The 15,250-nt window shown below is 43.6% G+C and overlaps 1 protein-coding gene across 1 annotated transcript; it reads left to right on the top strand.

The window, feature by feature from the left end:
• Positions 1–3,506: 3,506 nt before the first annotated feature.
• On the top strand, positions 3,507–15,030 carry LOC120836821 (cytochrome P450 2U1). The gene is made up of 3 exons (XM_040205896.3): positions 3,507–3,745; positions 6,788–6,978; positions 14,791–15,030. The coding sequence occupies exons 1-3, from the start codon at positions 3,507–3,509 to the stop codon at positions 14,967–14,969; spliced, it is 609 nt and encodes a 202-aa protein (XP_040061830.3). The 3' UTR covers positions 14,970–15,030.
• Positions 15,031–15,250: the final 220 nt, after the last annotated feature.

Here is a 15,250-nt window from a genome sequence, read left to right as displayed (position 1 = left end):
AGAAATACTAGCGTCGCAGGCGTCGATGTCGGCGAAACAGAAGGATCGAGCGCTGGGGCGAGCTGACCCCGGCTCGCCACGCGGAGCACCTTTTGTACCGCCGTGGGTTTCTGGAACATTCGGCGTAGAATGTTCGGCGCGTAGAACATTCTAACCTCGAATCAGCAACGCGTTTCCTGAATTTACCAGAAAATCGCCTTACAGAGTCAACAAAAATATGTACCCGCAGCCGGGCACCAAACCTTGGCTTTTTGTGTGGAATGCACGCGCGATAACATTTAGGCCACGAGCGCACAGCCTATGTGGTCAGCTGCGCGCGCGGCAATATCATGCTCTCAATTTCTGAACTTTTCATAAAACCCGTGTAGCTAAGACAACATTCTGAAAAAAAAAAAACGGTTGTGTACCACAAAGATTTAAGTAGGCGCCTCTAAACTTAATAAGATGCCCTATCTGACAGTAAAATACAAACATTTAACGACACCATTTTCAGTCCAAACAGGAGCTTAAAAAAAGAAGGAACATTTTGAGACTTCTTTACTTTTTTAGTCAACTTTAATTAGGGTGTTAGATGCAATACCGTTTTCGTTTGTTCTTATTTCAGTACTAATTAAATTGCACGTATTAACTTTTCAAAGCCTCGTTTTGTAACGTTTTAATTAAATGAAAAATTGCCCAGTTTATGCATAAACGGCCTTAGTGAGAGCCAGAAAACGCTATGTAGGCATCGGGAACCGGAACTTTCGAAACATCCAAGAGTTCAATCCACCCCATCTGTTTAACATACATACAAAAATAAAAAGTACCTTTTGTTATTGCTGAAAAATTTGATTTTTTTTCTATTAGTATTTTTGACCATGCATCCAGGCGCCCACTTCGTAGGCGACGCACGCCGGCTTTCTCCAAAGAGGCGTCAACGGTGTAAGACGCCGCTGCTTGGTCTTCAACTCTCTCCTAAAAACACTCTTTATTCAGTTGAAGGGGACGTTATCTTGACATCCGCGCATCCATATCCTATTTACCTTGCGTAATGAGACTGGCGTCTTAATTTCACTCTAGCTTACATGTAACTGCACAGGACAGCAGGCCTTCATCGTCCGCTTTCTGAGTTCGGAAATGCATATTGCGAGTCGACCACGTCTGCCGTATATTCAGATGTAAAAACAATTCAGACCAAATATCTCTTCACCTATGTAAAATGATAACAGTGATGTCGCATCACCATGTATTGAGGTTCGTTGGCGCATCCACCAAGGACACGCTGCAGAGATTGTGACGGCGTCATGAAAACGACTGCCTCACTCTTCTAAGCGTAATTGTGGACACGGCTTGTGGCAATCTTTTTACGAGCCATATTGACATCGTTAATAAAAATACGAAAACTGATCGATGAATATCTACAAGAAACTATTACCTTGCAGCTAATTTCGTAAGTTTCTGAGGCCTCTGATAGTAGTTGGCATCAATACTGGAATCGCAACATCAGCCACGAAACCAAAAACTAAAAAGGTAATCCAAATTTGTTTAATAAACTTATTTACCATGACGTGGTAAGGTGGTAAGCTGGGCGAGGTGGTACTGGCTGAACAAGATGAAATAATAGCGCACAAAAAGGCGAAGACAAGGACAGAAACGAAACGCAAAAATGAGAGAAGCGCTAACTCACAACCCAAAAGTATGTTACTTTGAAATGTGCGTATGTACATTTCACGTACATACATACGTACATACATGCATTCCTGCGTACCAATATGTACGTAGGTACTTACTATTACGGTTATTACCTCAACTAACGTTCGCCGAGCCTGACACTCAAACCGCTAAGACGGCGCCCGTGCAACTCACACCTCTTATCAAATAGACTTCGTCTAAGAATTCTAGGGAGTTCAGAATTCGAGACATGTTCTGTTGGCCTCCAGTTAACAAAAAAAGTCTCATAAAGCCATTTCTTGTTGGAGCTCCTATTTTGACTCAAAATGGTGTCTTTCAATGTTTGTATTTTGCTCTAATACAGGGAGGGCATGTTTTTAAGTAATTAGGCGCCCACCTAAATTGTTTGGTACGTAATCGTTTTTTCACTATGCTTTTCTTAACTTCACGGGCGTTATGCAAATTTCAGTAATTTCGAGGATTATATCAGCAAAAAAAAATTAATTAAAATAAAATAGAAATATTTCTTTCAGTTTTGAGGTTTTTTTTATTTAAAGTTTTTTGCTTACATATCCCAGACAGAAAAAGCATGCGGCGTCTCCTTTGGCGTGGAATAACTGAGCTGTAATATCTGTGAGATGTCTATGCGCCCAGAAACTGATAGAGAGAGGGAGACGATACCACGCTGGGACGTCAGAACGCCGAGCTCTGTTTGGGAACGATTAGCGGGCAGACGACGCCGGACGCGGGCGTTCTGCGTTCTAGCGCGTTCGCCGAGTGCAGTGGAGACAAACGCAACTAGCTTTACGTCTACCCACTAACCGTTCCAATCAGAGCGCGGCGTTCTTACGTCCCCTCTTGTCTCGTCCTCTCCCTCACTTTCTCGGCGCATATATATGGCAGGGACAGATTTATGGACGAGATTTGGGGCATGACAGTACAATGTTATTTATATATATTTTTTTTAATTATGCGTGCTGGCTTTTGCTCACAGTCTTAGAAGGAAGGTAAACATTATTTTAATTGATAGCCAAAGGGGTCACGCTAAGTAATCGTTCTTTCACTCAGCCGTGAAGTCGCTCTCCGTTTGGAGACAGGGAAGTCAGACGCCGATCGACACTTCATTGATGGCTACCTTACACTGATAACGCAGCACCTTGGGCAACCCGATCTGAACATCAACAGTAAGTGTCATTTCTCGCCGTTTGTAGAAGCTGAAAATAACGAATTTAGAATCATGATAACCGAATTGCAACAGATTAGTGTTCAAAGTTTCAGCCCTGACCCTTGACAGAAAAGAAACTTCTCATTCTCCAATGTATAAGATGAATCCAAATTGTATTTTGTTCTCTTCGAGGGTCATCTGCGAAGGGTGTGCTCTCCTGAGGCAGGGGAGCAAGGGGTTTAAACTTCAAATAAATATTGTATGTCTGTCGTCCTGAGGAATCAACAAAAATATTCAGGACTTTTTGTTTTTATTTTGCGTCTCCTCGCTTAAGTGAAGCATTTGAACCTTCTTAAGTGAAGCATTTAAACCTCCTTCAGTTTCTTGTTCCCAGTCTAAGAAATTTGGTGATTCGACTTTCCCAGAAAGCAATTGAGTGAGCTCATTGCTGCAATCTCCGAGAGATCTCGATGAATTACTGTGTTAAAAAACATGTTTAAACCTAAAATATAATCTTCGCTGTAACAATTCACGGGCTTACATTACGCACAAGGACGCAAAGCACGCGTTTTGTTTTAAGCGAAAACATATTTTTAGCTTTGACAACACGTGCAGTATCTTGACCTTTCTGGCATGTGCCGTTACATTGTACTGCTTATTATCACACACAGTTGACACCCTTCATGGCAACATGCTCGATTTCTTCGTTGCGGGAACGACCAGCTCGGCAGCCACCATGTTGTGCATTATATACCATTGCGCTAACCAACCGGACACCCTTCAAGCCAAGATCTACGGAGAGATAGATAGGGTTGTTGGGTCCTGCAACACCCCGACGTGGGAAGACCACCAGGCTATGCCATACACAATGGCCGTGATATGGGAGATGCAGCGCTGGAAAACCCTCAATCCGTTCAACCTGCCAAGACTGTAAGACAACTACACCTGTTCTGGTACAGTCATGACTCGATTATATGGACACCTCCGTTTCCCTCAAAAATTGTGCATTATTTGAGTCGTTTATAATGACGACCCAAAAATCCACGTGTTTACCCTGTCTGTCTCCAAGATTTTGTGAATATACGGGGGTATATACAGTCATCTATCGTCAATGTAGGCACGTCGTTCCCAAAATATATCGTTATTGATGCCTGACGTCCCTAATAATGGAACAAAAATGCGTGTATATAGCCAGACCATCCCCTAAGCCTATGTCCATATAAAGGGCGTTCTTAATTGACAGGACACGGGGGTATAGTAAAGGGGTACATATTAACGAGATACGACTGCAAACACTGTGCTCTGACGAGCATATCAAGACAAACGCGAAACACGCAAGGGAGAGGACTATAGTTTGCGGGTGTTTCGTGCGAAAAGGTGAATTATTTATATTGTATCTCTGCCAAGCACTGTTATTATGTATGCAAGCTTGACACGTTATTTTGTTTATTTATTAGGACTACAATGTTGCCAATGCAGCACTAGTAATAACGGGAAAATCTGACATGAGCGGATATCAGTGATTGCTCAAAGTTGTACCGAAGTTGAAAGCGTACACATCAAACCATCAACTTAAATAACCAGCCTAGCTCGACCTTTACGTCATTTTCATTTGAGATTCCAGGTTATGCACCAAGCGGGCTGCATAGCCAACGTAATACTCAAACTTTACCAGGATACGATGTACGATGATTTATTGCGATCTGAAAATCACAGTTCTATCAAAGCCTTTACTAATGTAAACAATGAACATTATAACAGGTAATGACACAAGCATACTTCCTAAAGGAAAAACAAACAAAATGCGGTGTTCTCGTTTTGTATATATAACTAAAATTATGCTTTATTGTTTAAGACGAGCGCCATTTTATTAATACTTTGTCATGCAGTCGATGATAGAAGTTTTATGTCTCAAGTCCTAAAATGCAATGATTGCCGTATATAAGTAGAATTTTTTATGCGTTTATAAGCCAGCAAACAGTTCGGGATTGAAGATTAAATTATATTTATTGTCAAGCTCAATTCGTGTTTAGGTCCTGTAATGTTGATTTACCCGAAATATATTTGGTATTAGAAAGTTCCGTTAAAAGTGTCAGAACTTGAATAACCATCTAGCTCGACCTTTACGTCATTTTCATTTGAGATTCCAGGTAATGCACCAAGCGGGCTGCATAGCCAACGTATTACTCAAACTTTACCAGGATATGGTGTACGATGATTTATTGCTATCTGAAAATCACAGTTCTATCAAAGCCTTTAATTATGTCAACAATGAACATTATGACAGGTAATGACGCAAGGATACATCCTAAAGAAAAAACAAACAAAATGCGGTGTTCTAGTTTTGTATATATAACTAAAATTATGTTTTATTGTTTAAGACGAGCGCCATTTCATTAATATTTTGTCATGTAGTCGATGATAGAGGTTTTAAATCTCAAGTCCTAAAATGCAATGATTGCCGTATTTAAGTAGAATTTTTTATGTGTTTATAAGCCAGCAAACAGTTCGTGATTGAAGATTAAATTATATTTATTGTCAAGCTCAATTCGTGTTTAGGTTCGGTAATGTTGATTTACCCGAAATATATTTTGTATTGGGAAGTTCCGTTAAAGGCATTCCCCGCTTTGGAAGGTTAATAACTAGCGTTGGGTACAACATCCCCGTCGATAGGTTTATGTGACTCCGAAAGTTTTTTTTTATCGATCTCACTGCGCAAACTGTGGTAGAGGTCAACGAACAGATTCAATAAATGCTCGCTGGCTACGCCAAAAACCGTATTCATTGTAAATAGGTGTGCGTTTTATTTACAGGCTAATATACTGTGTAATTAGCTATAATTAATATCTTCGTTATCTGATACGACTTGGTAATAAGTGATAGGAGACTGTTACTGTGTTTGAATGACTGGTTACGTTGTATTTCTAACGTACCGTTGTTACGTTGCTCCACTCCCATTTGGATCGCGGAATCTAGGTTCTCTTTTCGCGCCTCAAACTGATGACGTTGTCTTGCGCAATGGAACAGTTAATGCTTTCGCGTTAAAAAGTGTACAAAAATATTAAAATATAAACTGCTTTATTTTTGGCCTCTAATTTAAATACATTTAAAACGATGTGTTAATTAGTTGAAATATTCGGCATACAAACCGTGTCAATTCCGAGACTTCGGGAAGCGAGTAATACGGGGGAAAAGTCTAAAAATATGCGTTTAAATGTTTGAACACACCAACACATGATTAGTCAGAGCGGCGCTAACGGAATTTAAGTAACGCTCTCCTTTATATAAAAAAAAACAACTAAACCTATACATTTGTATGACGTTACAAAACCTTGAAGCCTGGTGCTTCCAAATTATTTGAAACAAGGTTCCACGCAAAGGAGCGTAAGGCATGCCCATTCTTAGTGATACTAAAATATTTAAACTTTTTTTTGCCTTTTTATTTAACGTTTGTCAGTAGGGTGTAAATGTTTCTTTCCCACTTCTGACCGAGACAAACTCAGCACTTGATCGTTCACGAAAACGCACAAACTAAACATATCTGATTTATAAGCAATGGTATATTGGTTTGCAACAAGTCGAATTTGTTGGGTCGCTTTAAGACTTTTAGCATTATAAAGCACCCGAATACCTCGATTAAACAGAAAGAGGTCTCGCTTCCAAATGCTTATGAAGCGTACCAGCTCCCCCGGGAAAGAGCCGTGGGAGATGCTCTATTGACGTTCTGAGCAAAAACAATTACGCCTTAAAAGATATAGTACCTCACCATGAAAACAAATATGCACAAAATTCCTCGCAAGGCCTAGCAATAAAAAATAACCTTGCAATGGCGAATGCTTCCGCTTATTGCTTCAAGAATCAAGTAATTCCGGCAGTGAGTGCTCGGACTGAAGCCTTCCATTATCATATCTAAATAATATTGGAAAGAGGCCTCTCACTTCTGAATACATCAAATACCTTTAACTGTTTCAGAGCCGAGGAGGATGTCTCGTTGAATGGATACCGGATTCCCAAAGGAACCGTTGTCCTAGCCAACTTCTGGGCTGTTCACTTCGACCCCAAGTACTGGAAGAATCCCGAAGAATTTGACCCCTCCCGGTTTCTGACGCATGACGAATCCGCACTCCTTTCGAAGCCAGAATATCTCCTTACTTTTTCAATCGGTGCGTACTTTTAGGTCGAAGTAACTAAGGACCGGCTCGCTTGGGTCTTTACGGTCTTTGTTTAGTTACACGTAAAGGCACTGCGCCGTGGCAGTATTAATGCGCAAAACGAATATTTTTTGTTCGTACTTGTGCTTCTTGCAAAATACATTCAAGATAGGCTGCTTGGTAACCACCAAAGACTTTCCAATAGCAAAAGGAAAGGATTGAGCGTGTGAAAAAGAAAGGACAAAAAGGTATTAAGACTTCACGCTTGATCGATCAGTCCTGATAGCATTCGTTAAGTTCAAAAGGTATTTGTCGTACGATAAACAAGAGGGATCTCTAGACTGGGAAGAGAGATGTCCTTATTTGATGTTCTGTCTAATGATTTTCCAAGTTGGTTCAGGTATTCATAAATGGACCACATGACTTGGTAAATCATACTGAGAGCTCGGATTTACTTGCTGAATTATAAAGTTCGTTCCTACTAGCTAATGGCCTGTCCAAAATAGCACACTTCAGAAATCGTAGGGCGTCACGACTCCGTCAAAAATCGAGGAAGTTGAAGCGTCCGGCAGGCCGATGTCTGTTTGAACACCACCAGCAAACATCACGATTTTCCTCCTCGCGTCCTTCACTTTTCAGTGGCCTCGGTGCTTGTCAGAATGGACATCGCACTCCACATGCCGATGCTTTACATGGTTTCTAACGGACACTCGTAACCTTGGCCGTGCACCTCCAGTAAAAAAAAAATTATATTTATAACAAATGTCTATCGGAGTTTATTTTGTTGCGGTTTATTGGGGTTTATTTTTGTTGCATTCCCTATTCTTTGAAAATTAGTTTATTTTATTGCGTGAAATAAAATTCAAATACAAAATATTTAAGGTTGGGGTACTTTAACCCGTTGCATCGAAGGAACCTCGAAGTACTAAAGGACAAGCCCCTTTTGTCAGTACCTCTTGATTTCGAAGGAAACAGAAGTGGAATCTCCTCAGGGCCAGTGATCTTCAGCCCCTATAAAGTTTAGTTGTAAACCTCCGTTTTTTTTTTTTTTTTTTTTTTGCTGTTTACGTTGTCGCTGTGACCTTGAAATTCGGAAATTTTCGGATAAATCAGAATTGACGAAAAATTTACCAGCGATTGTTTTTAAGATTTTCTTAAATTTATCCCAAAGCACGGAACCCTAATTATAACCTGGACATCCCGTATTTCCTAAACTGTGTAGAAGATGCAATCACTGAACACAGACAATGCGAGTTCCGAAGTTCCTCCAGAGTGCCACTTGCCGGATTCATCGAACTTCTTCAGCTATAAATCAAATCTACGATGATTGAACATGAAGTATTGATCTGGCTTCAAAAATTCAGTGCATGCATAGGGTCGTGCCTTGCGCCTGTTTCATGTGAAATCTATTTGTCGCACGTAGACCGGGCCGTCTGGGAAAACCTAAAAAGCACAGCCCCCAGTGTGAAGTCTTTCGCAACGTAGACTACTATATCATTGCCCAGCCTGAAACTACAAAAAGTGGAGGCCATTCTGGCTTCTTTTTACCAATGAGGAGAAAATCTCAGTTTTCGGCCCGACGACTGGCCAAGATGATGCGAGGTGTTTGCTGGACTTTCCAACAGCGCTCGAAAAAGCCGGCATTCTCGTTTAAAAGTGCCATTCCAAGTCGGTTAAACTTGGGGCGATCAAGGCCCTACTCATCTCGGAAAAAACTAAATCATGTGGGTATTCAGCAACCGAAAGCATCAACACCCAAGCTCAACGGCTTCTGATTTCAGGATATTCAGGATGTCACGGTGTATATATGTGTACGTGTTTTTCAGTAATAAACTTCAGTTGCAAGTTAGCGCTCTGTGGTGTTCGTCAATCTTCAACTTGTCCGTCGTTTTTTTAGCGCTTTTACCTTCTATTCATATTCAGGATATCTAGTGGAACGGATCGCCTCCTATTTCCCCCAAGTTATCACACCAAGAACCACCAGGAACCCCCCTCCCTCCCCCCCTCCCCCACCTGCACGACAAAGGATCACCAGCATCCCGTACTTTCACAACGCATGCCATCGCATCCGATCAGTCACCACCCGCTTTTACTCGAAAGTCGTCTTATCCTGCACATTAACACTGGCGAGTCTGTGCAGTATGGTTAACCTAAAGGAGGCTAAACCGCCCTGCGAAAAAAACAATCACACCCACACACTAAACAATGTAACACCCATAATCGTGTTAAAAGGGTGTAAGTTAGGCAAAACACCCTTTTTACACGATTTCTGATATCGGTGGGTGTAAAAAGGGTGTGCTGGCGTTTTACACCCCTTACACGCCCTTTTTAAGCCCCACTTGTAGCGATGGTGCCTGAAATCATGTAAAAAGGGTGTATGGGCGAATTGTACGCCCTTCATTCACACGGTGTGAAAGGGGTGTAATGGTGGTGCTGTCAAATACACCCATGATTTCATAGCCGTTTATGTTTACTGGTTTGGTGAAACTGAAAAAAACAGTTAGGGCGCAGGCGAGCTGGTGTAAGTTTACCATTTTTAGATCACCTGAGACTGGGTGGAAGAAACACGGCGACGTCTCAAACGTCGTCGTGTTTCTTCCACCCAGTCTCAGGTGGCCTAAAAATGGTGAAACTGTTGCTGATCTACGGCTGTACAAACATCGAGTATAATTAATCACCGCACGAAACCGCGTGTGATTAGGAAGTGCTGTAGAACAGTTTTTGCAACTCCGATTGAACTCTCCGTCCGACACGAAGCGAAAATTACGTGTCACGCGTGCATCAGATTTATCACTTCAACTTTGATTTAAAAAAAAAAAAAATCATCTTCGCTCGCAAAAAAATGAACGAAGGCGTGTAAATATACAACCCAGGCAGCACACAGTACTGCGCCGTTATGGAATTAAATCGGAAAGATTGCGCCGATACCATTTTGGTCTAGCCAATATTTGTGAAAAATGGGATGGGTCGCGCCGACGCCATCATGACATACCGTACGGGGCGCCGTTTTGGTTAAGCGTCAAGAGTGTCCTGCGTGAATCGGCTATGCCGGCAAGGAATTTCTATTTTTTGGCTGCCTAAAATCCGACGTTAAAAAACAAAACAACCAAGATTACGCAAAATGGAATCTGCTTGCTTTAGACCTGAGAAAGGCCTCCTGCGCTGAAGATTTGAACAAACTGTGGCGCCCTCATTTCGGGTATTACAAGCTCACCTAGATGGGTTTCGCACTACTTATAGCACCTTCACTGAGATTTTATTTTTGTGTGTAGTTTAAAAAAATCAATGTCACAAGACGATCGAAAGTGCTAGGGAGCCTTCATGTGCGCTTTGCTAGGGTGATGCCACTTTTTGTAATACCACTCGCCGACAAACCAGCAGCTATTTTGTTCCTCGGGGATAATCCGTGGGGCTTATAACGCTCCCGGAAACAAGCACCTTATCTCAGAAGTTCGGAGCAGCGTTGTGGAACCCACGGAGGGAGGATTAGCATTTTCCCCCTCTGATGGGATTACCGATGGACACAAAGGCCACTTTCCGGCGCACGGGGAAACAATGAGAGGAAAAAAAAGGCGTTGGAAGAGGGTGTGGGGAAGGGAAACAGGCAGTTGGCATCACTCTATGCGAAGCGCACATGAAGGCACTCTAGAAAGTGCCGGATTCATAACACCCCCCCTTCGGAATGCGACTATTTTCTCTGCGTGGGGACACCAAAATATCTAGCGTCCCGACGCTTTTTTTTTTTTCTTTCGGTTTTTCTTTGGTACACGTGAAACCGAGCCTCTTATTGTTTTATGTACCCAGCGCCTTAGCTTTGTCCCGTGCTACGACGGCGTTAAAATTTGTTTTTTGTATTCATTTTATGATCTCGCGGTACGCACCAGAGCATGCGCTTCTACATGAGTGGCAGTTTGATATGCTCAAGGCAGTACTACGCAAAGCAAGTCCTGTCGAGTCCGATTTCGCGACTTTCTCTGGGCAGTGCAGGTGGCAACACAAAGCAGCGGAGAGAGATTAGCTGCTTTGTCCAACCCCTTTTGACCTCGTGTTCTGATAAGCCTCCACACCTTCTTTTGTGTCTTCGTGTGGCTGTGAGCGAGTGCGAAGGCTGCTTCTAACAAATCAGAGGGGTGGCGCGAAACACGTGACCGCTCTCCGTAGGACAAAAACGCTTGGACGGAAATTTGTTACGTGACTCGCTCTGACGCGCTGATGGGCTACTGGGGCCGTAGTCATTGCCGTATGCCAAGTTATGGTGAGTCATAGGGTCCACGTAAATCCGGTTTCCAAAAAGGGAAGGGGCGCCCGTCAGTGTGATTTTTTTATGAGAACGGCCGGAATGCATCCATGCCAACTTTTCGGTAATGGTCGTTTATTTCGTCAGAGTCCATGGAATTATTGTGCTCTGTTTGTTGGACGCGTTTCGACAAAGAGCTGCTCATCGGCGGCCGCGAGACTTCCGTTGAATGTGATCGACCGCCTTCAACCTCGACATTGTGTTTGCGTTTTGTGCTGCCTGAATCGGATTACGCATCTATCACGACAGTGAGCTGCTCATCAGCGACCGCGAGACTTCCGTTGAATGTGAGCGACCGCCTTCATCCTCGACATTGTATTTGTGGATTGTTCTGTACTGCCCGAATCGGATTATGCATCTATCACGGATTACATGAGATCGCTGTTTTATTCGTAAGTACTCTGCAAGTATGCTTCTGATAGTAGTCCTGCTTCCGTCTCAATTGACCATTTTACTGTTTACAAGCATGAACTGCCGCTTACGTCCCAAGCAACTCCCGGTCGTTCCGTCTTTGCAAGCCAGTCAGTTTTGCTTACGTCACCAGTGCTAGAAAGCATAAATGCCCCAGGAAAAGTGAAGTTGGAGATTTAACTAGTGCCTTTGGTTGTAGAATATTAAGAGGTTACGAAACAATATCCGGTTGGAATGTTCGTGACCTTACACACACGGACCGCCACTGGTTCAGAAGTGTCTTGGTCGTGGTGAAATTTCGAGGGTAAAAGGAAACTATTTTTTTCAGTCTTGCCTTCGCCAAGTTTGATGACGTGCGCGTGAACGTAGCTTTGCCCTTTGGCAACCTTGTAATTGCACGCAGTTGCCCGCATAAGCAGAGGCGTGGCTGCGGTAAGATGACCTGCTTGCAATCGTCTAGAGAGAATTTAGTTGAACCTGGTAGAACCTTGATCGAAAAATAAAAAGTGAACCAAGCATGTTTAGACTCATTTGCAGTCATTTCTTCATGCACTAGTTTGCTTCACTTTCTTGTGGTGGTACACCCAATTTAGAGGGCGTACTGCGCAGTCATAACACCTCTATAAAAAGGTTACAGTGGAATCAAACCTTAATTTAAGGGTGTTCAGAATTACGCCCTCCTTTAGGGGTGTTAGCAATGACGCCCTTTTCTTAGGGCGTTTTGCTACACCAACAAGGGTGTTAGTTATAGAACAAGCCAATTACGCCCTCAAGGGCGTCATAATGTTTAGTGTGCACTTCAGAGAATGGGAGACCGGGAAGATGTATTCGGTGCCCCTCAAATGTGGAGCTGAATATATTAGGGCAAATCAGACGATGCGTAAACGACTGCGTATGAGGTCATCAAAATAAGGCTATATCAAAAGCTAATCATCTCACACATCCCATCACTGCTTATGCGATGAAGTGTTCTGGGTGCGCACCGAACTTCGGCAGCAACAAGGTCCTGGGAACGCATCCACAGCGATTCGGACGTAAAATCATGGAAACATTCTTCACCGAAAAAGCAAAAAAGAACGTCTCATTTGCATCGTTATTCTTGATAAGACGCGAAATCAAATTTATCAAGCCGGAACTGGAAAAAGAGAGATTATAAACTTGGGCAGACACGGTATGGTGACAGTCCTTATCGGCGCTCCAGTAACCTCCTCTCTTTCAGTCCTCCCCCGTTCTGGTCAACGCGTGAATAGTTTGCGTCCATAAATAAACATCCGTCGTTGTTAAATCAAAGAGTGTGGTTGTCTGTGGAACACCCTCCGGGTTTTATTCTTCTATTTTAGGTATTCATTATCACAACAAGCGCGTCTTAACCACTACATCGTTTTAAATAAGTCGTAAAAACTGACGAAGACTGTTGTATAAGAAGAATTAGAACAAAAGTGCAAGATGGCGTTGTGGAAGCACTAGAAACTAGGAATTCACTATCAAAACAAAACAAAAAAGCTTCAATAAATTTGGTATTCGTAATTATAACAAAACAAAAAGAAATCTGAAGACCCGATTTTTGAAAGAGCAGAATTTTGACATTTAAAGGGCTACTCCGCTTCATTTTTGGTTTTGAAAAAACAATGCTGTCCTCTTCAGTATCGCCTAGAAAGACCACACGCCAAATATTACTGCGCAGTTCTGTCTAAATGTTTCTTAAATGGTCCGGCAAACTTTGCAACTCGCCAAGTTGCCGAAATCGGCTGACTCGAGCGGGCGAATTCAGGCGCAACCAACAGCGCAGTCAAGGCTACGGCATGGGCGGAGCCAACATTGAGCTAAACGTCATCATCATGGCCCCCCTTTTGCTTGTTTTTACTTCTCCGATCGAGCGTAGCGCATGACGTCAGCAACGTTTCCTCTCGGCGCTCAGCGGTGTCCACGTGATTGGCGTACGCGCCTGCGCAGCGCGCTTCTTGGGAGCAGACCAACCGCCCGCCGTGGTCCCGCCGTTACCGCCGTCTTCCGCGTCACAACCACCGTCGTCGTTTCACGGTTTGCGATTATTGCCTCTCGGAGTTTCGTCCACACTATGGACACCACGTGCGCAGAGTCGCAGACTTGTGCCGCAGTTGTGCAGACGTCGTCGAATGCCGTAGACACCAAAACGTGGCGAAGAGTGCAGTGCAGACGACACTCGCGCCTGCCGCACGCCCGCCCCCATCCTGCCCGTCGCTGGGCCGAGGATCACGTGACATCTCGTACCACGTGATGGCCATGCACTTGGCGGCCCGAGGCCAATGTTGCCGGACAGAGCCGAAGTTTCGGTTTCGATCTCCGCTCGTGTTTAAAATTAGATAAAAAAATATATATCCCATTTTTCGCGAAGCAAACCACGTAGTGCTTTTTACTGGGGCTTTTTAATTCGAAATCACTCATTATCCCGAAATCTTCGGAATTGAGCGGGGTTGCCCTTTAAGTTGGTGTTAGTGACACCACTATTGAGTAAACATACAGTTTTGATTTTGCATTTCTCATGCGGCGCGCTAGCTCGTCTGCTTTTTTGCGAGGGTTGCGGTGACGTTAGAACGCCGAGAGCTCTGATTAGGGAGTTTTCGTAGATCATTTTCGCCGTCCCGTAACGCTCTCTGAACCCGCTACGATACCCGGAACTCTACAGTCAAGGCCATCGGCGCGCAGGCGCAGTAGTGGCTTCTTCGTTGCGGAAGGCTTAGCGGAGTAGAAAACGCGGTCTACGAAAACTCCCTATTGACTCCGATTGAAGGATAGTGCGTAGACAGCGAAGCAAGCTGCGCCTTGAGGTCTACCCACTATCCTTCAACCAGAGCCAATCAGCGCTCGGCCTTCTGACGTCTCCACAACGCCTGCGAAAGAATCAGACGAACTTGCGCTCCGGGTAGACCTATGAGCGGCTGCAACGTCACGCCGCTGCGGCGGCGGCGGCGCTTCTGTCTCTGTGGCGCAGGCGCAGACGCTTTTCTTCACGTGTATCTATTTTCTGCGCGCGGGCAGTGGTCACGCGACGAGTGGGCAAACTCGGTTTCGTTTGTAAACAGGGCGTTGTAGTATACTTGGAGATTAATGTTTTTTCTCCTCGTCTTTTATTTCAGGAAAACGGATGTGTCCCGGAGAGCTTCTGGCAACTGTAGAAGTCTTCCTGTGCGTGACTACATTGCTACAGAAATTCCGCGTTCTTCCTGAGGAGGGTACCAGCTTCAGCGTAGCCACTGACCATTACACGGATCTGTTGGCAAAGAGACTGTGCTTCCTGTCTCGCCTTCCGGAGTGACGATTTTAAGCTGGCTGCATATTCCGGAAATTTATGTCCTTGATTAAAACGAAAATACGCAAGAAGAAAAAGCCTATTCATATAGGAAGGCTAGTTGACGTTCTCGTTGCCAGACGCCCACTATCAGAAAATGTTCGTGGCGTGTGTAATTCTCTAAATGACTGTGTAATGCTTTCTTACCGCTTGTATGCCAATAAAGTGTAATCTCGACTAATATGTCTTCTACCGTTTTTTCAGGTTAACTTTTTTTTTGTCGTTTCGTTGTCTGGGCGTTTTATTCG

Source organism: Ixodes scapularis, unplaced genomic scaffold (genome assembly GCF_016920785.2).
Source record: "Ixodes scapularis isolate PalLabHiFi unplaced genomic scaffold, ASM1692078v2 PGA_scaffold2__306_contigs__length_199485367, whole genome shotgun sequence".
In the NCBI taxonomy this organism is placed as follows: domain Eukaryota; kingdom Metazoa; phylum Arthropoda; class Arachnida; order Ixodida; family Ixodidae; genus Ixodes; species Ixodes scapularis.
The sequence above is the reverse complement of the archived record's forward strand: the minus strand, read 5'-3'. Positions and strand labels throughout refer to the sequence as shown.